Source organism: Neovison vison, chromosome 3, assembly GCF_020171115.1.
Source record: "Neovison vison isolate M4711 chromosome 3, ASM_NN_V1, whole genome shotgun sequence".
Lineage (NCBI taxonomy): Eukaryota > Metazoa > Chordata > Mammalia > Carnivora > Mustelidae > Neogale > Neogale vison.
This window is the reverse complement of record NC_058093.1, coordinates 90,708,587-90,735,119: the sequence shown is the minus strand read 5'-3', so window position 1 is coordinate 90,735,119 and position 26,533 is coordinate 90,708,587. Positions and strand designations below refer to the sequence as shown.

General features: G+C 33.6%; 1 protein-coding gene across 1 annotated transcript in view; it reads right to left on the bottom strand.

Moving 5' to 3' along the window:
- Positions 1-26,533, bottom strand: part of LRP1B (LDL receptor related protein 1B) — a 1,985,448-nt gene that overhangs the window by 248,738 nt on the left and 1,710,177 nt on the right. The window contains exons 52-57 of the mRNA XM_044242553.1: positions 25,765-25,893; positions 22,022-22,144; positions 17,869-18,009; positions 16,553-16,740; positions 9,012-9,195; positions 4,293-4,378 (exon numbers count right to left, since the gene is read on the bottom strand). Coding sequence (XP_044098488.1) covers positions 4,293-4,378; positions 9,012-9,195; positions 16,553-16,740; positions 17,869-18,009; positions 22,022-22,144; positions 25,765-25,893 — 851 coding nt within the window. The remainder of the gene's footprint in view (positions 1-4,292; positions 4,379-9,011; positions 9,196-16,552; positions 16,741-17,868; positions 18,010-22,021; positions 22,145-25,764; positions 25,894-26,533) is intronic.

Genomic DNA, 26,533 nt, shown 5'->3' with positions numbered 1-26,533 from the left:
ACTTGCTTATATCTACAGTCAACCTAAAATTATAATTAAGACTCAAGTTATTTTGGGGGTCATTTATAAGTAGCTATCATCCTATGGGTAAGGATTAGCACCTTCAGAGAGATGAGCTATTTTGTTTTGTTGGAGGGGGAGGGAAAGGAAGGATGGTAATTACCACATCTGGTAATTTCCAGATCTATTCCCCAAATCAGTTTCCAGATCTATTCCCCAAATTCAAAAGCAGATATAATGACCCTGCATTAGATTTATATACTCTTTTATAAGACTCAGGACAAGGCTAAATTATTACTGTTCATATTTTATTTCTTTCTAATGGTCTAGAAGACTGAGGATGGCTGAGTTATAGAAGCAATTCAGAGAAGTTTCTGGCAAATATGGATTTTTTTTTTCTCTCAGCAGGGCTGAATTCTAGTGATAATGGTATAAAAATCATAGTTTCAAGTCTTATGTTTTTATTTGGCTTAACATGAGCAATCTCCTTCCTCTGCCCCAGATTACAAAGTTAACCTGAAATAGCCTGACAGTTTGGAACTGCTTGCCATTGGTCATAAATAAGAGACATAAGTACACATGATAGTCTCTAAATTCCTCACCTCACCTAAGTGAATAAACACAAGTTTATTTCTTACTGATATTACTAATCAAAAATAATGACTATTAATGCTTAAAAAATCAATCACAGAAAGAAAAGATTTGTTAAATATTCATTCACAAGCTAAAAACTGGGACTCCTTAACAATGCACTTCAGCATACATATCTGGGAAGTGGTCTATGAAGTTTTAAAATATAAATTGAGTATATTCCAAGTTCTGTACAGAGTTTAATGAATTCACTCCAATAGTAGTTTTCTACAGCTTTACCCTTAATCCCCACAGAAAAGTTTGCAATTCTCTCTTTGCAGAATCATATGCAAGGAACATTAAAACAGCCAAGGGCATGGTCAAAATAATGTCTAAACACTAGAGTCATCCCAGTGGTTTTAGAGCTGAAAATTGGTTTCATCAAAATCCTATTTGCTTCTTTCATTTCTATAGCTGAAGATTTGCACCCTTTGGTTCAAGATGATTAATTTAGGAAATTGTGTTTTGTTTCCCAATGCAATTTTACTGGAGTAAAAACCACTACTAGGATTGAATTGGATAACACTGTAAAACCACTTGATTAATGCTCTTAAATTAATCAAATTAATACTTGATTAATGCATTTTACTTCCAAAATCCATGTTATTACAGTACATTTTTTAATGCATGTGGTATATGAATTTAAGTTATAGCTGGCCAAGCTACCACTATAATTTAGAATACATAGAGTAAAAAATAATCTACCAGTTGTTATAATTTTTCACTGTAATGCTTCATACAGACTACAACAGAGAGAATAAAAATCAAGATATTATGGTAATTGTTCTTCTTAATCACCTACACACACACCAAAAAAATCCTCCCAAACTTAAGGCAAGGATGTCTTTTCACTTATTTTGACTGAGAGAAATATGGGGAGATAATTACTTCTGTTTTTTACTTTATTCTGCACATGTAGACAGAAATCTCTGAGGAAAAAAACAAAAACAAAAACAAAAACCTGTTTCTACTGCCTAGAACTCCTTGAAAATTCCTATAATGCTCTAATGAATTGTAGTTTAAAATATCACCCCTGACAGAAATGACATATTCCAAACAGACTGCAGGCAAAACTGGATGTAAGGATTCTGTCTAGCTTTTTGTGTGTCTATTTCCTTGCTCAGTGGTCACATTAATAAATGCTTTCCAAATACACAGATGTTCAGAGTCCTCATGAGCTTCCTCTTTTTTTCTCACTCCCCCTTCATTTCCATAAACACTACATGAAGAAAACCATCTGATAGTTACCCCCACTTAGGTACTAGTGAATGGCAATAGTCGAAAACCATATCAGGAAAGAAATTCTATCTGAACACATATATTAAAGAAATCTGGGTATATGAAAGAGACTTAAATGATGCATACAGAAAAAAATCATTTTGCTCCATTAAGAACAATCTCTGGTAACATATTATCCATAAAAAGACAAAAGGGATACTGGAGAAATGTCCTGAGTCACAGGGTTGGAAAATAAAGCAAGGAGATGTCATTGAAGCTCTGTTATGGTCTTCATGAAGTCAATAAATACTGTTGTTATTTTAGTTATTAGTTCAACTGAGCTTATACACAGAGTGTTCTAAAGAAAGAACTTTCTCCTTTTCTGATAGCAGAATCTAAAAGGAAGAAATGCTAAATAAACAAACAAAAACAATCCAGTAAAGAGAAAATAAGCATGTCCCTTTTCCAGATATTGTATGAGGAAATCAATGGCTGGCACATTCAACTTTAAATGTATAGAGAGGCTTAGAGGGGATATAGAGACCTACTCCAAAAGAAAAAGATGATTTTCAGGAATTTGTAACTTTGTTATAAGCTTAAAATTAGGCTGCATAGAAAAAAAGAATTAAGTTAAATAATGCAGAAAGCCATTTGGACTGAAAACATTTTTCATATTTATATATGCTAAAACTTTTTCTCTGGAATTGTTTCCCATATTTATATATCATATATATATATATATAATATCATTATTATTCTTACTTTATGCATCTCTTAAAGAGATAGTGGTCTAATTCTTATATTTTAAATAGATTTCTGTTTAGTTTTTATAAACAACATGAAAATATTTTACATTTTTCCCAGTCACTGCAGGGTTCACAATGAGAGATTCTTCTGTCTAATGCTACAGTGAATGTTGGCGGCACACTAATCTCAAGAGCAAGAATCTAAACCTCACAGACATTCATGAACAAGTATACACGTGACGAGTGCGCAGGAAGTCTGATGTCTCCAGTGAATTGGAGAGCGTTGGCCTCTACATCAAAGTGACAACTGCTACAGAGTTTGGATTGTGGACATTCAACTTATTGATGTGAGCCCAGTACTGCTATACCTTCCTATTTATTTTCAGAAGTAACCTGAAATCTAGATTTTTATGTGAATGTTTCATCTTCAATCTGTGACTTAAAGGAAAACCAGAAAATCCAACTGTCAGGGAGAGTTAGTGTCCCATTGCTAATGAATATTTTCACTTAAAATGAAACTAAATTCTTAAGAAAAATGAATGAAACTGGCAATGGCAGTGGAGGAATCCGTCAGTCAGTGACAAAAATAGTTGTACTTAAGGAAGTTTTCCTTATGCTGAAAAATCACCACATGAATGGCCTTCTTTGCCTATGCCTAATGCTGGCACAAACATATTATAAGAACAAGAAATGTTCCTTTTTTTTTTTTTTTTCTTTTCTTTTTTTTTTTTTTTGGTACACTTGTTCTAGACAGTACTTTCACATATTTATGTCACTATTATATGGTCTGGGGCAAAAAGGCATTTGTAGTAAACCATATACCAACTTAACCTTCCCAAAGAAACTATTTCTCCTGACAACTAAAAATATGGTATACCTAACTGCATATGATTTCTGTAGTCCCTGTAGTAAGCTAGTTTTAGTGACTTGGTTTTATACTGTTTTCACTGTAGACTGCAAGAAATAAAAATTGAGGTGAGCAATTCAGAGGTTTCTGTCCTGTTCTAAAATGGAAATCATACCTTTTTATCTCAAATAACTTATATAAGTAAACTCTGATCATAGAACTTAAACATCAAAACGTATCAACCTAGACTCTCCTCGAGTGGATACGTTGAGGGATGAAGAGGGTAAGACTGAAAATATGTGCCTCACAACCTTTGAACCATGGTTGGATTACCACTACATTTTTGTTCCCTTGCTAATTCTAAATTTTAAAAGCTAGAGATCACCAATCCTACTTGATTTCTTCGTTCTATAAACAGAAACTTAAAATTCTTGAAAAGGCATTAATTTTTAAATCCCAAGGGGGTAAAAACAATTTAGGTAACATAAAAAAGACTTTAAAGATAATTTTATGCTTTTCCTAATCTAGCTTTTCTTGAGACAGTTTTCCCTTTCATTAATTAACCTTACTTTTGTTGTTGTCTTTTTAGTTTGTTTATTTGTTCATTTGTTGTTTTTTTGTTTTGTTTTGTTTTTGTTTTTTTTACGTTCTTAGATATGGTGTGATGTAACATGTTGGAAACATCACCTGGACAATTCAAATAAAATAACATCTATGGTAATCTTATATATATACATGCATGTGTCCATAAGTAAGTGCTTCATAAATTTTAATTGTGAGATATTTCTATAATTCTAATGCATATCTGGAGTACCCATATTAAACATGAAATCATTATGACAATGTCATACCTGTTTTAAAAGTGTATAGTTGGAGCCATCAGTGCTAATTTTCCTTATTTCATGATGATCAGCCAGAATTAGAAAAGGTTCTTCATCTAAATACCAAGACAAAATGTAATTAAAATTTCATATGTATGGTTTTCAACTTTGCTTAGTTTCAATTTCAGTTTTTGCAGCATTACAAATTTAAATTCAGTGCCCTTTGGTAGATTAATGGTTAAAAAAAATTCACACTGAGAATTTCAGTTGATAACAAAATGAAAAGATAGCAAATACCCAGGCAGTATGGAAGATCCAGATAATTCTAAAGGCATCCCTCTCTTCCCTTCAATTTTCATGAACAGCTGATTATCTAGTTTATTCAGAATTGGTGGAAAATATCTACTGTCATAATCTGATTTTTTTAAATGAGTTTCAGGAAATAATACACTACACCTATTTTAGAACCTACAGTACATTTAATTCATATAATCAGAAAAGTCATTCTTGATAATCAAATAAACAGTTTATGCTGTCAGAATGACTTTGGTGAAGATCAAGAGTATCACTGCCTATCTATCTATCTATCTATCTATCTTTTTTAAATCTGCCCAGAGACTTCCCTTAGATACTTTTGGAACTCTGGATTCTATAATTTTTGTTTATTAATTTTACCTTACCCTATAATCTGGCTTTTTAAGCCCTTTAATGGTCATCAATGGTCTTTATTTCCTTCTTATAGGTTGGCTAATATGTTTATGTTGTAGTATCTCATTTGTTGTAGTATGTTATAGTATCTCATTTGCTCTAGAATCTAGGATAGATAATAGTAAGAATCTGACCATGCTCCAAATATATGAAGATTCTCTAAAACGTTAGATCAGTTTTCTCTTAAAACTGATTTTTTTGGGGAAACAAAATGGATTTTGATTTTGTTTTTTAAGGATTGATTTATTTATTCTAGAGAGAGAGAGGGATATAAAGAATCTTTGCTGAGTGGTGGAGCCTGACAGGGGGCTCAATCTAACAACCCTGAGATCACAACCTGATCCAAAACCAAGAGTCAGATGCTTAACTGAGTGCATCACCCAGGTGTCTCCCCCCACAAACTGGATGTGTAAATAAAAAATATTAAGAAAGTTTGTATAGCACATTTATATGAATACATATCTGAATAATTTAAATTCATATTGTCCACATCCTTGATTTTTATAACCCCGGGTCAATTCAATCAAAGTTTTGTTCAAACTCTTTTTTTTAAACAGCTTTGTTTCTAAGATAAAGTCATATATTTAGTCCCTGATAAGCAAATTTAGTGTCAGGAGAATTTAGAAAAAAAAAAAAAAAAAAGGCAATGAAAATGGTAGTCACTTTATGTAATTTAATATGGATTTTATTATGAATCATTTATTGTTATAGAGTTTTGTCCCATTTGTTAAATTTATGTTAAAAATTATCACATTCCTCTTTTTTATCTTTTAGTTTCATAGTAAATATATAATACATAGGGTGCTATATTATATTTTAGCATACTTTACATGCCAGGGGTTAGAAATGTGTGCCACACGTGCTGGACACTTTCCATTAGCAAGGGCAGCACCCCCAATCATTCAGTCTTCGTGTTGATGGTAAGTTGAGACTCTGAACCCTACTAAAGGGAGTCGGCTGTGGAGTTGAAGGTGCCTTGCCATCTCTTGTCAACTATATTTATAAATATGAAATTGGTCAGTTATGGTCTACCTTAATATTTAGGCAGTTATGTTCTTTACTGCTCAAATGTAATACCTGAAATTATAAAACTCTTAGAAGAAAACATTGAGAAAAGTCTCCATTAAGTTCTTGGAAATGATTGTTTTAGGTACAACACAAAAAGCCACAAGTAATAAAAGCAAAAATAAGCAGAAATATATCAAACTAAAAAGCTGTGCACAGCAAAAGAAATAACATAGATAGAAGGCAACCTATGGAATGGGAGAAAATATTTGAAAATTGTATATTTGATAAGATATTAATATTAGGGTCAATATTGAACATATACAAAGAGCTCATTCAAATCAATAAAAAAATAAAATTGATTTAAAAATGGGCAGAGGAGGGCCACCTGGGTGGCTCCATCTGTTAAGCATTTGACTCATGAGGTCAGGATCTCAGGGTTGTGAGATTGATCCCTGTGTTGGGCTCTGAGCTGGGCGTGGAGCCTTCTTAAGATTCTCTATCTCCCTCTCTTCCCAACCCTCCTTCTCTCTGAGTGGGGAGAATAAATAAACAAACAAATAAATAAAAATAAGCAGAGGATCTGAATGGACATTTTTTCCAAAGAAGACATACAAATGGCCATCAAGTACATGAAAAGATGCTCAACATCAGTAATCATCAGGGAGATGCAATTAAAACCATAATGGGATATCACCTTACATCTATTAGAATAACTATCACCAAAAAAACCTTGAGATAACCATTGTTGGAAGGATGTGAGAAAAGGGAACCATTGTCCATTATTGGTAGGAATGTAAATCCACTATAGAAAAGAATATGGAGGTTTCTAAAGAAGTTAAAAATAGAACTAACAAGTGACCCAAGAATCTCGCTGCTGGTTATTTAGCCAAAGGAATTGAAAACAGGGTAACAAAGATATATCTACATTCCCATGTTAATGACAGCATTATTCACAACATTCAAGACATGGAAACAACCTAAGTGTCCATCAACAGTTGAATAAAGAGGATGTGACATATACACACATATGTGTAAATATGTTTATATGTATAGATATCTGTATTCAAATGCATCTTTAATTTATATATTTGTATTTACACATATGCATATCATATCACATGCAATGTATGCATAATATATTAGTATATATTAAATATTTTCTATATCACAGGCATATATAATATTATACAGACTTATACACAATGGAATATTATTTAGTCATGACAAAGAATAAAATCCTGCCATGTACAACAACTTGGATGATCCCTGATTACATTATACCAAGTGAAATGAGTCAGAGAAAAACAAATATTACGTGAGATCACTTATACATCGAATCTCAACAATAACAAACTCATAGAAACAGACAGTAAATGGTGTTTACCAGGGATTAGGGGTAAGGGAAATGGGGAGATGTTGGTTAAAAAGTACAAACTTCCAGTTAGAAGACAAGTAAAACCTGAGAATAAAAGGCACAGCCTGGTGATTATAAATAATACTACTACATACTTAAAAGTTGCTAAGAGAGTAGAGCTTAAATGCTTTTGCCAGAAAAAAGAAATGGTAATTAATGGTAATTAGGTGAAGTGATGGAGGTGTTCATAATACTATGGTGGCAATGATATTGCAGTATATAAGTGTATCAAATCAATGCATTATATGATTTAAAGTTACATAGCATTAAAAAATTAAAAATAAAGTTACATAGTTTTATGTCAACTCTATCTCAGTAAAGTTAGAAAGAATCTCTCCTCTCTTTAGCAACAGTTTTTGTATTAAACTTTGTCTCAGCAACAGTTTTTGTATTAAAATTATTATTAGTTTCTAATTATTACTGTTAATGAGAAACAGCTACAGCATGGATACATTACATAATAAGACCAAAATTGTAATCATTAGCCTTTGTCCCCTTTATACCATCCTTAGCAAAAAGCTTAAAGTAATAAAAACACTGACTGGTTTTGAGATTTTATTTCTTATCCTAAGGCATTGAATGCATGATGTACCAAGTAGGTTGGTAAAACAAAAACAAAAACAAACAAACAAACAAACAAATAACAGCAAAAAAGCAGTCTCCAAATAATACACAAATTGATTCAGTGATGAATATTTCAAGAATACTTAAGTAAATATGAAATAAAAAAAAATTTGAAAGGGCTACTTTTTGTCTCCAAAATGTGCAAAGGTTTAACCAGTTGAAAGCTGATTTTAAGAATTTCTGTCCCTGGAATTTATTTTATGTAAATAAATAAAATATCTAATGTTTTAAATGGTATCATGTATATGATATGCATATACATAAGAAACTAGCAATGCTAATTTAATTCATTATACTCAAAGTAAGAGGGTAAGAGACATATTAGGTGTCATTTTTTGCTCATCTAAACAGTCATTATTTGTTTTATATTGCTTTGTATTATTTTAATATGTGCAATTTTCTCCCCTAATGAATTGTAATATTTTTAAAATTATGGTCCATGTTCTACTGAATTTTCTAATTCACAAAATCAAACACACTACTTGGAACAAACAGAAGTTTAATAATGTTCACCAAATCACTGGAAGAATTCAAATAGTCCTATATAGCTGATTTATTGCTGTTGCTGCCATCATCATTGCCATTACCATTATTGACCTCTTCTCCTTGGCATACATATATGAGTGTATAAGGTATAGGGGGGAAGGAAAAACTATTATAATACAGTCCCCAATAGGCTTTTTGATAGAATTGGCCAAATTTGCTCCTAAGAACCTGTGATGCAGCAGGAAAGAGCTCTTTTTACTTTGGAGGACTCCCAAAATCTAGAAAGCACTTAGTAATTCACAAGACCATAATGCAATTTTATAACAAACACAATAGTTTGTGAACAGCACACAAAATTAGAGTGACAGATTCCTAAGTCAAGGGAAGTAGGGAAGAATTTTGATTTCTCACACACCGAAAGGGGGAGTGAATTCAGTAAGAATGGCTATAAAACTCAGAATCCATATGTGTAACTGTGGTTGGATCAGTGGACAAGTTCAGTTCGATACCTGAGAGTGATTTGCAGCCATGTGGGTTATCAGGTTGTATTTCATAGCCATCTGTACAGAGGCACTTGTAGGTCCCATATGTATTGATGCACTGCTGGCTACACGGAAATCCCAAGGAGCATTCATCAATGTCTACACATGTTTTACCATCATCCTTCAGTTGGAATCCAGGCCAGCATTTGCACTGAAGAATGAAAAACATTCATAATCAATTCATATCATTGTCACTGTCTTTTCCTATTGGATATCCCTTTAGCATGATTCAAGAAAGAAAATAATGTAAGAATAGGTAATGGCAAGTCTTTTTGTGTCCAGTGATTTTAATAAGAATTATGTATATTAAGTAAAGCTAAAAAAGAATTCTCCCAAATACCTTCATTTGATCATCTGAGGTTGGCAAAATTAGAAAGGTTCACTGACGTCATCAGACCCATGTGGTTCTAGCAAAATGATGACCACAGCACCAGTAAACTTCCTTTGTTCTTTTTCTATTACATTAGATTGTCTTTTCAGAAGACTTTAACAATTGTTAAGAATTAACAGTTACATGGACCTTTGAAGATCACTAACCTTGTTGCATGTGTTATTTTATCAGAGCCTTACAGAAATCTATGATGTAGTTATTATTCTTTTTAGTGAATTGATGAGAAACCTAGAGGCACAAAGATGAAGCTACCTGGATAAAGTCAGGGAGCTAAGATGGTCTGTAACATACAGCAAGGCTCAATTAATATTTATCAACTGGGTCTGATTCCATAATCATGTTGATATTCTCTGGAGAAATAAAATAATAGTAACAATTTCCCCACTATAAATTAATGTTCGCATCACGAAATCTTTTCTTCACCATCTCTATGATGTACTATATGAACCTTTGATGATGATAAACAATATTGACTAAATGGCATGTAAATTCTGAATACAATATGACACCATATATGTCTTTGCAGTCCTAAAGAAGTAGCATACTGTGATCCTGTGATCCGTCACTGTCTTTCAGGTCTGTACTCATTTCCTGCCAAGTACTATATGAGGATTGTAATTACACAAAATGAACCTATAATTGGCCAAATGAGTACAATCATATTAACTTTTACAAACACTATTTAGCACTCTTTGAATAAAGGAATGTGCAAATACTGAGTAAACGAGTTAAAAAGAAACCCTCAATTGTTAAGAGTAACTAGTACTCAAGAGTTACTCAGCGCAAACATATAATAACCTCAGTCATTTATGTGAAGGTAAAGGTGATGGCAGCAGAGCTTTGTATCTATTGGGAAGATATTAGAGATATATGTGCGCATTATTAAATAGTCAGCAAATAACTGAGATTTTTAGGTACCAGAAAAAGTATTCATTACTTGGGGAAGAGGCAGCATCATCTTCACCTGAAAGGGCTCTAAGGAGAATTAAATACTTTTTATTAAGTTCTTTTATCAGGAACGGGTCCCTTTAAGCTCTCAGCACTTTCATCATTAATAATTTACACCAAAAATTGGCTAATAATCTTTTTTTATACTATTTTAATTTTTAATTTTTTATAAACATATAATATATTTTTATCCCCAGGGGTACAGGTCTGTGAATCGCCAGGTTTACACACTTCACAGCACTCACCAAAGCACATACCCTCCCCAATGACCATAATCCCAGCCCCTTCTCCCAGCCCCCCTCCCCCCAGCAACCCTCAGTTTGTTTTCTGAGATTAAGAGTCACTTATGGTTTGTCTCCCTCCCAATCCCATCTTGTTTCATTTATTCTTCTTCTACCCCCTTAAGCCCCCATGTTGCATCACCACTTCCTCATATCAGGGAGATCATATGATAGTTGTCTTTCTCCGCTTGACTTATTTCGCTAAGCATGATACGCTCTAGTTCCATCCACGTTGTCGCAAATGGCAAGATTTCATTTCTTTTGATGGCTGCATAGTATTCCATTGTGTATATATACCACATCTTCTTGATCCATTCATCTGTTGATGGACATCTAGGTTCTTTCCATAGTTTGGCTATTGTGGACATTGCTGCTATAAACATTCAGGTGCACGTGCCCCTTCAGATCACTATGTTTGTATCTTTAGGGTAAATACCCAGTAGTGCAATTGCTGGGTCATAGGGCAGTTCTATTTTCAACATTTTGAGGAACCTCCATGCTGTTTTCCAGAGTGGTTGCACCAGCTTGCATTCCCACCAAGAGTGTAGGAGGGTTCCCCTTTCTCTGCATCCTCGCCAGCATCTGTCATTTCCTGATTTGTTAATTTTAGCCATTCTGACTGGTGTGAGGTGATATCTCATTGTGGTTTTGATTTGTATTTCCCTGATGCCAAGTGATATGGAGCACTTTTTCATGTGTCTGTTGGCCATCTGGATGTCTTCTTTGCAGAAATGTCTGTTCATGTCCTCTGCCTATTTCTTGATTGGATTATTTGTTCTTTGGGTGTTGAGTTTGCTAAGTTCTTTATAGATTTTGGACACTAGCACTTTATCCTATATGTCGTTTGCAAATATCTTCTCCCATTCTGTCCGTTGTCTTTTGGTTTTGTTAACTGTTTCCTTTGCTGTGCAAAAGCTTTTGATCTTGATAAAATCCCAATAGTTCATTTTTGCCCTTGCTTCCCTTGCATTTGGCAATGTTCCTAGGAAGATGTTGCTGCGGTTGAGGTCGAAGAGATTGCTGCCTGTGTTCTTCTCAAGGATTTTGATGGATTTCTTTCTCACATTGAGGTCCTTCATCCATTTGGAGTCTATTTTTGTGTGTGGTATAAGGAAATGATCCAATTTCATTTTTCTGCATGTGGCTGTCCAATTTTCCCAACACCATTTATTGAAGAGGCTGTCTTTTTTCCATTGGACATTCTTTCCTGCTTTGTGAAAGATTAGTTGACCATAGAGTTGAGGGTCTATTTCTGGGCTCTCTATTCTGTTCCATTGATCTATGTGTCTGTTTTTGTGCCAGTACCATGCTGTCTTGATGATGACAGCTTTGTAATAGAGCTAGCTAATAATCTTTAATAAATTTTTTGTTTTGCTTTGTTTTGTTTTAATCTCTAGGACCCACTAGCAAGCCAGCAAATCAAAGCAAAAACCATAGCTTGGTTTTCCATACTCTCCTCATCCAACTCTTACTTTCTTTGAGAACATTCATCCTGCTACCTGATTTAGGAAGTCAAGACAATTGGTGCTTTGTGATGGCAAAAGAAAGCAAGATGCTTAATGACACCTAAGTGTACACTTAAAAATGGTTAAAATGGTAAATTTTACATCAGGTATATTGTACCACAATTTTTAAAAGAAGTAAGTTTTTAAAAGAAAGTGAACAAATGACAGGATACAAAAAGTTATCACTGAAAAGCAGTGGAAAATAAGTCACGTGGTCATGAGGTTGGGAAACCAGAGAGCCATTGTCTGACGTAGGACAGTGTTGAATTCAGGGGACACTTTAAGGACAAGTGAAAGGAATTTTAATAGACTGTACTGAATTCTTCTCAAAGAGTATTATAAAAGGAAATAAACAGTGTCCTGGTTTTAATGGGATTTCTGGAAATCACTTTGAATGGCTAATGTGAGGCTTATAGAACTATTATATCAAAGAGACAGCTTAGATAAAAAACATATTTATGGAAAATCAATTTCTTAAAGTAAAATTGGTAGAAGTTACCAAATGTAATATACATATCTATAAACAAATAAAATTAGAATGCTTAAGGTTATCAGTAGCTTTTAAAATAATTGTTTATCGAAATGGAAGATTTTTTCAAAGATTACCAACAAAAACATTTTTTTACTCCAAAATAACCCAAAAGCCTCAGTGGGAAATCCTACTAGTCTAACTTTCATAAACTGAATGGAAGAAACTAATAATTATTTGCATTTTCAAAGATAAAAAAGGAGAGATTCACCTACATTTAATAGAAAATAAATTTTAAAAAGTTTCACCTTTATTTATAAAGAAAAGCAATCTTTATGAAACTGAGATTTATATATATTCAATACAGCTTAATATTTCTCATCATTAAGAACTTCAAATTGTCCTGATTTGTATTAAGTTTTATAGAACGTCCTACAGCTACTAGAAAGAAATACAGGTACTCAAACTTTTCCTATTGCATTCAAGTTTTTGGCAGGTTTTTAAGGGATATTTGGCAAATATTATTTCATTCCTAATATATATGTTAAAACTCATTTCTCTCCCAGAGGTACATTTATTTTTACATGGTAAATTATACTTTACATCAAAATAACATCCTTGCTTTTAGTAAATTTTATTACTCCCTTTTGAATAGTTAGATACATTATATTTATTTTGTAACAAACGTGCAAATTGTTCACAGTCCATAAGATCTACGTCTTGCTTTTGTAAGCAATTTTCATTTTATTGCAGATTTTGGAGAAGGATTTCTTGTCATGTTCTACAGATACCATGAGAAATAGGTTATTGGATGGTTTTCCCCATTCAATGGAAGAGAGAAACTCACAAACTAACTCCCCCCCAAAAAAATATTTCTTACCAACAAATTATCATGAATATAGATGTGTGTGTGTGTTTATAAAATCTCAGCACAATATGTAAAATATTTGGATTAAAATTTTATTTAAATCTCTCACTTACGATTCTAGTCTTAGCCATTTGAATTTTTATATTACTCTTGTTTCCCCAATAGATGCTTTATTTTATTCATTAGTTTTGACATGTGTACATATTCAAGAACACTATTCATATCAATTCTTTCAGGTATACATATAGACTTTCTGAATGATTAAATATGTTGTCTATTTTAACTAGAATTCTCACTTCATTCTATGACTCCTTTCTGAGAAGTTAAGGTGAAAACACTGATTTAAAAAAATTATCAATAAATAAGTATTTCTGTGTAACATGTCCTATAAAGTAATTAAAACAGATTTAACATGGCATTCTGGATGATACCTATTTCTACCATAGTCGTTTTCTAAACATGGCACTTCCTTAGCACAAGGTACTTCTTATATTCAGGCATTTTATTGCATTTTATTTTTTCATTTTAATTTTTAAAGATTTATTTATTTATTTTAGGGAGAAAGAGAGAGAGAGAGAGAAAGAGAGAGAATGGGGGGAGTAAAAGAGGGAGAGGGAGAGAGAGAATCCTTGAGCAGACTCCTTGCTGAGCACAGAGCCCGATGTGGTGCTCCATTCCAGTACCCTGAGATCATGACCCAAGCTAAATTCAGGAGTTGGACACATAACCAACTGAACTATCCAGGCACCTCACAGGAAGCCATTAAAAAAGTATTACACTTCATTCTGCATGTTAGGTCAAAAGGTGACCACCTTATATTCTATAATTTTTAGATTTCACCAATGTTGTTACAACAGATTTAAATACATTCAGGATAAGCAAAAAGAGCTCTACTTTGAAATTAATGTCTTTAGGTAGATAGGGAAATATAGATTCTATGGTATATACATTCTATATATTATATTATATTATATTATATACACAGGTCTAAAGAACTATTTCTAAACTGAGAATTGAAATTAAACTAATTATCTCTAATAATTCTATTACACACTCCCTAATTTTTCAGGAAACACATCTATCTTGATTGTACCTAAGTCACTGGTAATACTTTTTCTGCTTCATTGGGTTTCAAAATATTTACTGCCAAAATTAATTACTTGATACATATTCATCTCATTAAGAGATATTTTGGCTCATTTGTCTTGTTTCATTTTATCTATAATACAACACTTGTGAGTACATGTGTGTTTTAAGTATGTAAATTTAACCAAATCTTCTTAATACAGTATTTAGACACTTTTTTTTTTTTAACAAATATAGTTTTCTTAATGTTTCAGTTTTTATCTCTGTTTTGCACAGGGAAAAATGATCATGGTAGTTCTCTGGTTAAATTTATATACAATAAGATCTATCAATGTAGTTAAGTTAATCATAATACCAGAAATTCAGAGATTCCAAATGGCAAAGTGGTTGTTTGGCTAAATTTACCACTAGATAGGACTGGCTTGCCATAGAATGTCAAAGTTGGCAGGGAAAAAGGTACAATACCTCTGCAACACAGAAATATTTTATCTAGCATGCTTTAAAGAAAGGCATTTAGTAATTGAACACCACATCAAAAACTAATGGTGTACTATATGTTGGCTAACTGAACATTTAAATAAAAAACAGACATTTAGCTACAATTTAACCCTTTTAGTAATGAGAAATGAGGCAGCTCATTCCAATGCAAAGAGAGTACTTTAGAACACTTTTCCTCATATTGAACAGAATCTGCTTCCCAACTCGTAATTCCAACCTTGGAAGTAACTCAGACTGGGTCCATTCCCTAATCCCGTATTTCATATACTTGAATTCAGTTAATTAACTGTCTTTGCTCCAGGCAAAACTTCTTCTAATGGCGTGTGTTCCAAACTCCTTATGCTTCTGGATGCATAAATTTGTATACACTACAATTTGTCAAGGTTCCTCTTAAAACATCATGTCCATTAATGCACATACTTTCCAGGTGTTAACTGCCCAGTGCAGAACACAGTAGAATAAAATCTAATCTCGGTAATGTTCTTAACTGGCATTAGACTGCTTCTGTGTTTTGTAGGAGCACATCCTATTGCTAATTCACATAGAGCTATTGCTCAGTTAAAAACACTGACTTTGGACTCTGAAAAACAATCTGAGGGGTTTGAAGTGGCGGGGGGGCTGGGAAGTTGGGGTACCAGATGGTGGGTATTATAGAGGGCACGACTTGCATGGAGCACTGGGTGTGGTGAAAAAATAATGAATAATGTTTTTTCTGAAAATAAATAAATTAAAAAAAGCAAAAAAAAAAAACCACTGACTTTCAAATGAATTGCTCTTCCTGAGATTTTCCCACACTTACATAAGCAGTGTTAACCTAATGCACAGCTTTCATTTTAATATTATGCTCATTTGAATCCTCCATTCCAACATGAATGAAACAGGAATGCTTTCAAAAGCTATTCCTGTCAATCAGTTTTGTCAGTGATTCACACTCTTCAGGAAAATAGTGCTCACAAAAAGCAATTAGGATATTAGGCATGATTTATTTTTACCTGCACTCAGTCCTAATAATTGATGAATTCTATTTTTTTCTTCCTGTTTATATGAATAATATCATATTATCCAGTGTTGTGGCAAATAAATGATTAGCCTATTTCACTTCAAAGATGAGAGGAAGAATGAGGGAAGGAATGGGAACTTAAGAGTTGCATGCATATTTGTGTGCTATTAACATGGCAACATCTCCCTAAACACCGGTTTTCCCTTGCTTTTTTTTTTTTTCTCTTTTATATTTAGCATATATTTGAAAACACTTTGACATTTTTGTCTTTCTGAGTACATTTTTACAGTTTTTACATCACATTATTATTATGAATTGCTTGTATAGATACTTTTCATTTAAGTAGTTTTACTTAAAGACATCATGATGCATTCTAAATATTATAGCCATATCTGATTGAATGGTATTCATTATCACAAATCCAATGTATCATGTGATTTACTATTTTTCATGAGTACCTACCTTGTAACTGACTGGAAGGTCCTGACAATCTTGAGAACATCCACTGACTTTCTTACTCAAACATTCATTTATATGGCAGTTTCTCTCATCTGAGCCATCGCCACAGTCATCCTTATTGTCACAAAGACCTCCACTGGGAATGCACCTGCCATTTTTGCACATAAAAAATGAACTGTTGCATGACTGTTCTGGAAAAAAAAATAAAACAAATGGAACATAAAGGGCATGCCATTGTTTTATACTATAATTGCTGAAAACATTCACAAATATGATAACTTATCTGTCAAAAATTATAATGAATATATACATACATATAAAATCCTCTGTAGTGTAGTCTTTTATACACAAAATATAAAAAAAAATCAAGGGCAAACTGTACTTTCATGTTCAACACTTACTGAAAATCTTCCTTTGCCATTAAAATTAGCAATCAAAATAAGCACCTATAGTAAAATTAATGAAATATTTCTGTCTTCATCTATATTGTGAAGAATTAATTCAAAAGTATAATGATAGTTTGACATTTCTCTCAAGCCATGGGTCTCTGAGAAATTATATGTTACTAAAAATTAAGAATCTAGAATAGGTAGATATTCCTAAATTCTTTTTCTTCTTGAAAATATAACATTGACATTTTTAAGTTGGGGCATAAAAAGGACATTTGTGGTGAATAATAGTTGTTCCAAATATAGCTATGGAAAAGGAGTTTAGGTTTTGCAGCAACTCATAACCTGATGACTTGAACATTACTCATTATCATATGTGATAAAAGAAAGCCTATTAGCATGTAAAGTACATGAGAGAATGGTAATTGGGTTTATTTTAAATATATGACTATGTATTCAGTCTCTGGAATAGTCAAATGATAAATAGACCAAGTTTAGGTATGTATATATTTCTGTTCAAATGATATGCAATATACTTCATTTTGCCCAAGTATTACTGGCACAGACTTTCTCTCAGTAAATCTCAACTTATTTTGTTTGAGTTTTCAAATAGGTCCATACAAAGAAATTATTTTCACATAAAATTAAGTATTAAGAAAAAATGACTTTTTTAAGGGGTCAAGATGATGGATTCCTTAGGCTCACTGCCCAAAATCTTCATATTTTAGCACAGATTTAAATTTCTAAAACTTGCTGCAAAACAGAGTTGATTATTAGGATCTTTCATGGTGTCACTTGTAACATCACATGCTTAATTATTTGCATTTCTTTTCATTAAATATCATACTAGACTGAAGTGAAAATCAGAGTCACAGTTTTGTCATTGAAAACCAATTTGGGAATAAGTATAATATTATATATTTTTTGTACCTGCACTTTTGCACTTTGGATTTAAAGGTGCTTCATCAGAATGATCAGGGCAATCAAAGTCTCCATCACACTGCCATTGAGTATTCAAGAGACATCGTCCATCAGCACAACTAAATTCTTCTGCATTGCACTGTCGGTATCCTAGAGACAAAGAAATAAACATTCTAATTCATATAACAAATATTAAATCTGTATTCCCTAACATTCACTATACCTAATTAACAATGGGAGTTACCCATGTCTCCTACGGGAAATGTTTCTTATTCCTTTTAGGGACAGTGGTCATTACTTGCAAGAAATATTTGTGGCTGAGAAGTAGGATTAAGGCCTAGGAAATAAAATAAACAAGGCAATCTTATTGCTTCTGGGAGAGGAAACAAAATGCAATACTCAAGGATTCTATCTCTGTTCCCCTATTATCTATATCCTAAAGAATTCCCTTTGAATAGAAAACAAGAATAAAGCAGGGCACCTGGGTGGCTCAGTCACTTAAGCAGCTGCCTTCGGCTTGGGTCATGATCTCAGGGTACTAGGATCAAGTCCCACATCGGGCTCCCTCTCCCTCTGCTTGCCTCTCTGCCTACTTTTGCTCTCTATCTCTATCTGTCAAATAAATAAATAAATAAATAAATAAATAAATAAATTTTTTGAAAAAAGAAAACAAGAATAAAGCTATTAATTTTTTTCAAGACTAGGCTTGGTTAGGTATAGAACAAGAACATATGGATGAAGTGATTCCAAGTTATAATGATAATTCTCAGAAGCTGTAATGCCATGTTTATGTTTGGAAGCAGCACTGAAAGCGTAAAGACATTGTTAAAATGAAAAAAAAAAAACAATTTATAAAGCAATAAGCACAGAACTATTATAATTATCTATGTATTGATACTTAGAGGCATTAAAAAGCTTTATTCAAATCACAGTACCAACCCGTCAATTTTTAATGATCATATCTATGCCTGTTTGTAAGTAAAACTCATTTGATTTTGACAATTATGAGTTTTATATTGAATTTTTGCTAAGTTTGTTAACAATAAAACTGTCATTTCTATTAGAAACTTTCGGGTAAATCTGGTAAATATTCTACTTTTGAAGAGAGGGAATAAGATCTGCATGTTAATTAACAAATAAACAAAATTTCAATAAAAATAATTTTTATCATACTGAATGGCAAAACTACAAAGTTCTAAAATACCTTCAGTTTCGCCAGTCTTTCTTCCTCTCTGCCCTTCACTAGTTCATTCTCAGTCAACATGTACATTACATTCAAGTTTCTCCCAGCCCAGTAACAATTAAAATCCATCTGGGGCGCCTGGGTAGCTCAGTCAGCTAAGCTGCCTATTCCTATTTTGACTCAACTCATGAACTCAGGATTCTGGTATCAAACACCTCTTGGCCCTTTCACCCACCCACGTAGGGCTCCATGCTCAGCAGGGAGAGTCTGCTTAAGGATTTTCTCTCTCACTCCTCCCTTCCCCCTGCTCATGTGCCTCCTCTCTCTCTCTCTCTGTCTCTTGCTCACTCTCTCTCTAATAAATAAAAATCTTTAAAAAGAAAACAAAAACCATCCACATAACTCTTAACTACACATGATTCTTCTTCTATACCACACTACCCAGCATTCCCTTACTCATCTCCAGTTCATCCTCAAATCATTCACATCATTTCTACAACTTCTACCTTCTGAAATTCCTCTCAGAGCTAACAAATACCAAATGACAAGCATCAAATTCAAAGGAGCCCCAGACTCCTATTTCACTTTCCTGTAGCATTGGATGTTGTGGAGCCCACTAGCTTGTAAATAACTGCCTGGTTTAATTTTTACAACCCACTCCCGTGACATCTGTCTTATTTTGCTTCTGTTGTTCCCTTGTATCCTTCCTTCTGTATGAAGAAGGCATCTCCTGTTCCATCCTAAAATATTGTGGGTGAAGCCCCAACTTCAATCTTTAGTCCATTGTTCTCCTCTTTTCCTTTCTATAGTGTTAGGTGTTCTCCTTTTTTGTCATTTTTGAATATCACCTTTATGCCTATGGTCACCAAATTAAACTTATTGGTCCTGATCATACTTCTGGTCTCTAGAACTAAATTTTCAAACATTCACTGTATAGCTTCACGTTGATTGTCTGATTAACACTCATTCAAAACATCCAAAATTAATTCTTTTAAAAATTTCTCTTCTCCTACACCAGCAAAATGTGGCCCTTAACCTCCCATGTTCCAAATCTCATTAATGATGGTAACACCATCCACCAAGTGATCCAACCTGGAAATTTTCCTTTATCCTCTACATCTGACTGCAAATGAATTCTGACCCATTCTTCTTCTTTCCATTCCAACATTTCTCCCCTGGCTTCCCATCACCTCATTAATCATCATAACTATTGCAATAATCTTTTATCTAGCTTATTTTCACCTAATGGCTCCCCTCTCCCAGGGCAATATTTCATCCACTCTGCTGAAAAAGATGGGTCTGAAACATATCTTGATGGTGGCATTCTCAGTTTCAAAATGTGTTGGCAACTGAGAGCTAAAATAATAAACTACAAATTCTTTACACTGTATTTCAGACTTTTCAGAATCCAGTTTCAACTTTCTAACTTCAATTTACCTCACAAAAGACAAATTGCTATTCTTCACCTATGTGAATTTGTAGGCATTTGTAGACATACATAGAACTTTCTATGTGTCCAGAACAATTCTAAGCACTTCACAAATATTAATTCATTTAATTCTCTTAACAGCTCTAAGAGTTAAAATGTTACTATATATATTTTTACATGAGGAATTTAGGGACAGAAAGGTGAAATAACTTCAAAGGTCACACAGATAGTAAGCGGCAGAGCCAGGATCTAAACCCAGGCCATCTGCCTCCAGGGTCTGTGCTTTTAACCATTGTGTTATTTTATCTACCATCTAAATATGACTTTCTTTAACATTGCCTACTTCTGTTCTTTAGTGCTTCAAAAATTGTTCTCTCAGCTCTGATCCCATCTATTGTGATTCTTAGTCCCATCAGACAATGTGTGCTATTATTCTATTTGATTTTCCTGTTTGTCTTCAAATTCTTCTAGTGGGATCTCTATCTCATTCATCTCCATATCAACTGAATAAGTGTCTAGCAGAGGGAAGATATTCAATTAGACATAACTCTACTTCAGATTTACATCATGAGTTATGATGTACCTTGTAAAATATCACACTGAATCCATGACTGTATGGTGAGATGAGCATAAAAACTGGTATCCACTGATTTCAAAAATATTACTATCAAAGACCAAGGCTGCTGTAGACACAACACAGGGAGGACAACAAAGGGCACTAAATTGACTGCCTTTTATGATTATATATGGAATTTATGGCTTTTCATTTTATATTTACTCATGTATGCATTTAAGGATTTTGAGGGTTTTTAACAAAAAATAGTAGGTTCATGTAAGACTTCAATTTCAACTAGGAATATTTAATGATTTCACTACAAAAGTTACATATGTATTTGCATATACATTACATAGGTGATGGTCAGATAAATATATATGCAATGACAAGATACATTTCATCATAATAAAACTTAATTTTAACAAATAAGTGTACATGTAAACCATTAAGGTAAAAGAAAAATGTTAAGTATGCAGTTTCTCTGATAATTGTGAATTCTCTTTTTTCCTCACTCAAATATTTGATTTGGCTGAAAGAGTAAACTAGCTAGCCATATATTGTCTTTAAAGTTTAAAGTAGTTTCAACTAAAGACATTATTCTAACCATTTCCCCATGTGGTTCTTAATAAGAACACACCACAAGTAGGCATGCTCTCCAAATCAATGTGTAACTATGCTAGAATGTAAAGAGGTTATCTATGAATAACTACGTTAACATGCCCTTAATGACATTATGAGTTGTATTCATCATTTATTTCTATATTTCTTTTTTTAAAGATTTTATTTATTTATTTATTTATTTATTTATTTGAGAGCATGAGAGAGAGAGAGAACAGAGGGAGAGGGAGAGTGAGAAGCAGACTCTCCCTGAGCGGAGAGTCTGATATTTAACTGGCTAAGCCATCCAGTCGTCCCTATTTCTATATTTCTTGAATTATCTTAAAAGACCACTCAGCCTGAAAATCTCTTCCATGAAAAGTCTGTATATACTTACCACACTGCAGTGACTCATCAGAACCATCTCCACAGTCATCATCATGGTCACAGACAAATTGCTTGGGGATGCACACTTTATTATGACACATGAAAGCATTTTCATCACATGTATTATTGGGGGCTAAGAAAGATATCACAAAGAATAAAGTTAGATGAGTACCTATTTTATCTTCCCCCACCTGAAAAGTTTAGGGGATGTATGCTGTTATTCTCAATAATTCATAGTTATTTAGAGAAAGAAAAGTTTGCCCAATATTCCATTCAAAATATATATGACCATGTATATAAATTCATAATATATGTTAACATACATATATTTATATATGAAACATATGAATGTAATTCAAAGTTTCAGTAGTAATACATTCAACAATTCCACAGTGACCCTGAAATTTCAGGCCACTTAGCAATTTGTTAGTTTGCTGAAGGATGAATTCAAAGGTTCATACATGATTAAAAAAAAAAATCACTCAACTGTAATAATGTGGCTGGGTTTTTTCCTCTCTTCATGTCTGTAGTAGTATCAGTAAGGTGATTTAAAAAACCAAAACAAAACAAAACATAAAAACCCACCTTGCTTCTTTGTGAAAACTGAAACTGAAAAGACTACCAAGTGCTAATAATGGTCATGATGGAAGTGAAAAGAAAACATCAAAAAAGCAAAGAAAGTTATTATCTCTAAAATGAAAATAAAGCTTTTGGGTTAAATTAAGATCTATGGTGTGATAAGCCCAAGCATTAAGTATCACATAAAATTCGAAATACCTATGCACAAAATGGAATAACCATTCTTTTGAAATCCTGATCCATGACAGTAGTGCTGTAGTAAGGATCCTAGCCAAGTTGGAAAGTGTTTGACCAAAAAGTACAATTGCTTTCAGCAAAAGTTCAGAAGCTGGTAACTTATGCAGAGTGAATAAACTTTAATATGCATAGAATCAATAATGGTTTGAGGAGATCATTTAAATATTTTCAATAACCTTGTCTTATATTTAAAGGATAAATGCTCTGTTAGGACTCAAGATTTAGGATATTTCAAATGTAAAAATAATCTGCTATATAATAGATGATAACTAAACTTACTGTGGTAATCACTGCATAATATTACATATAAAATCATTATGTTGTACACCTAAAACAAATACAATGTTATACATCAATTACATCTCATTTTTAAGTAAAATAAAAAATAATCTGATATATGCCATTATAGTACACCAGAAAGAGGAAGATTTTGCAGTCACTCTGCTATTTATGATTTGTATCCTGAGGAAAATATTTACCTTCTTGTTACATGTTTCTTTATTCATTTAATGGGATAATAAAATCTATCAGAGAAATTTCTTGGAAGAACGGGATAAGATATATGAAGCAGATCAGCTCATTCCAGGTACTCAATAAATTCCTAGGCACTGTTTAAATTCCTATCTATGTAACAATTATTTTTAGCAGATCCTAAAAACATTTCACTGGGATACTGGGGGATCTCAATAATGTAAATAAAAGCACCTACCAAAATAACTGGCATATAATGGGCACTTGAAAAATTTTATATGCCTTCAACCTCCTCCTTCCATGTCTTACTATGGACTTCCCTTTACCTAGAACACCTTTCTCTTTCTTCTCTTCGTTCAGTATGACTCAGATGTACTACTTTTTCTTGAAATCCTTCCATGACACTTCTACTATTTTTTACATATTATTTCTTTGTGATGACCCAGTATCTTTTCTATACTTTGTTCTGACACTTAGAGGATAATGATTTTTTTTACAAGTCTCTCGGCTAAGGAAGATGCGGTCCATATATACTGTGGAGTATTATGCCTCCATCAGAAAGGACGAATACCCAACTTTTGTATCAACATGGATGGGACTGGAGGAGATTATGCTGAGTGAAATAAGTCAAGCAGAGAAAGTCAATTATTATATGGTTTCGCCTATTTGTGGAGCATAAGGAATAACATGGAGGACATGGGGAAATGGAGAAGAGAAGGGAGTGGGGGAAATTGGAAGGGGAGATGAACCATGAGAAACTGTGGACTCTGAGAGGCAATCTGAGGGGAGGGGAGACCGGTGGGAGGTTGGGTGAGCCTGGTGTTGGGTATAATGGAGGGCATGGATTGCATGGAGCACTGGGTGTGGTGCATAAACAATGATTCTGGAACACTGAAAATAAATTTTAAAAAGAAATTTAAAACAAAATAAAACAAAACAAAACAAAAAACAAACAAAAAACCAGGTCTATCAGCTCCTTAGTCCCAGACTTCCCCGTATTCCAAAAAGGAAATCTGCTTTAAAGTCAGCAATGACAAGAATGGAGACATGAGTAAGCAAAACAGAGATGATTCTTTGGATTTAATCAAGTATTTATTTTCAACAAAATTATTTTCAAAAATGATGTGGAAGCCATGTAGGAAGAGCTTTAAAAACTGCCCATTATTATCAAAGTAAAATGCAGTTACTACTAATTCCTCTAACTTTGAACTGTATGACAGCTTACATAATTCAAAGTGAATTATGCCAGTTATAACAGATGAATTATTTTTTAAAACATAAGCAACAGAGGCTTATTTGGCATTAATGCTTTCAGGTCACTTGAGTACAATTTGTTGTATTTTAGCATAATTTACTTAACAGCACCCATGTGGTCCAATAGTGCTAATATGCATCCCAGAGTGTTAACTTGCTACAATAGCAACAGTATACTGGGACCATCTGGATCCCTGAATTGATGCATAATCCTTTATTATGTAGCCCTCAGTAGCTCCATTGACCTTTACAGACACATATATCAGTTTCAAGATCAAAGTGAATTATTCTACTCTAGCATAAGTTCTGTGCACATAGGCCTGCCTCAAAGTTTTCTTTTTTCTCCTCCATATTAACTATGCCACAAGTCCCATATACATACCCACATACACATACACCTCCATTATGGCTTCAAATAGAGTTTTAAAGACCTGAAGAGAGGTCATTGGAGATATGACTGGCAGAATTCACTTTAATGAGAAGAATTCATAGCACTGTTTCTGATAAATTGCTCCCCTCAACAGATACCCTAAGTGGCCTTGGGACCTCCATTCAAATATTCAGCTCCTTCATTTTCTTGATCATGCAAAGGAAATTTATCTAAATTTTTACTGTTGAGCAATTCGGTGAAAACTTCCTGAGGTGACCAAGAGTCAGAAACTTAATAAATCGTCTGACCTCCAAAGGTGTCCACTGGATATCCTAGCTTCATTCAACTATATCCATACTATTTTTACCTGACCTAAGGGTTAATACCCTCTCCATAGAACTAATAGGTGTTTACTGACCTTCTGATCAGTGGTTATTTGGGATCACAACAGCCATTTATAGAATGTGTGCAATAGGCAATCTAAAAGCCTTTGTGGGGGTGGTGGTGGGGGTCTAAAAAGAAACTAACAAATCTACCACAGTCACACACATACATCAGGAAGCTACATAATCTCAGAATTGAAATGATGAATCTGTGTTCATCAGAAGGGTTTTAAAATGGGTGGTCTCTCTCTGCATGTTTGCAAAACTGAACAGCAGTTGGTTAGAGGGATTGCTGAACTACCAGGATGACAACATCCCACCTGATTAAGTCTGGATACTACTTTATGAGTCCGGGGATTGGGAAAGTGAGAGAAAATGTGATATGGTGAGTACTGTGAAAGGAAGAGTCTGAGGAAACTGTGTCAGCTTTCCTTCACACAGAGCCCTACAGTGTCCTACCACAGCCAGCTGTGGAGAGCTCATCACTTCCATTTGGACAGTCCCTTTCACCATCACAAAGCCAGTGTCGCGGCACACAGGCATGGGATCCCTGGCAGCTGAACATGTCGACCGCACAGGTGGTAGCACCTAAAAGCCAAGGAGAGAATGCCATTAAGATCACTGCATGTCTTCTGAGAAAGATCTAACATTTCTATTTAACTTAGAAATTAAACTGAAGAATGTTACTGACAAGGAAGAGACTGTTGCTATTTGAAATCATCACATAGTATCCTTCTCCTATAGATGTTTACACAGTTCCTCTCATGAATCATGCCTTCCTAAGTGCAAGTATTTTATTTCTTAAGGCTACATTGCAGAAAATAATAAAGATCTTTTCTCCCTACAAAATGTAGCAAGGCATACAAATGCCATAGAATCGTGAATAAACTATGATTAAATTTCTAAAAGACTAAACCCATAAGGATAATAATAATAATAATAGTGTTTTTATTGCTTAATATATGCTAGGCACTTAATATATTAACTCATTTAATTCTTGCAAGAATTCCAACCGGTAGAACTATTATTGGTCTCATTTCACTGAAAGGAAACTGAGGCTCAGCGAAGTGGAAAAGCTTTCAGAATGTCACAAGTTGTGCTGGATGACACATGTTCAGCTGGGAGTTCAAAACCCTTCTGATTGCTGAGCACCTTCTCTCGGCCGCTAATGTCATTACTGTTACTCCCTATCTTGTGTTGTTGAAAAGAATTAAAGTATGCATGTTCC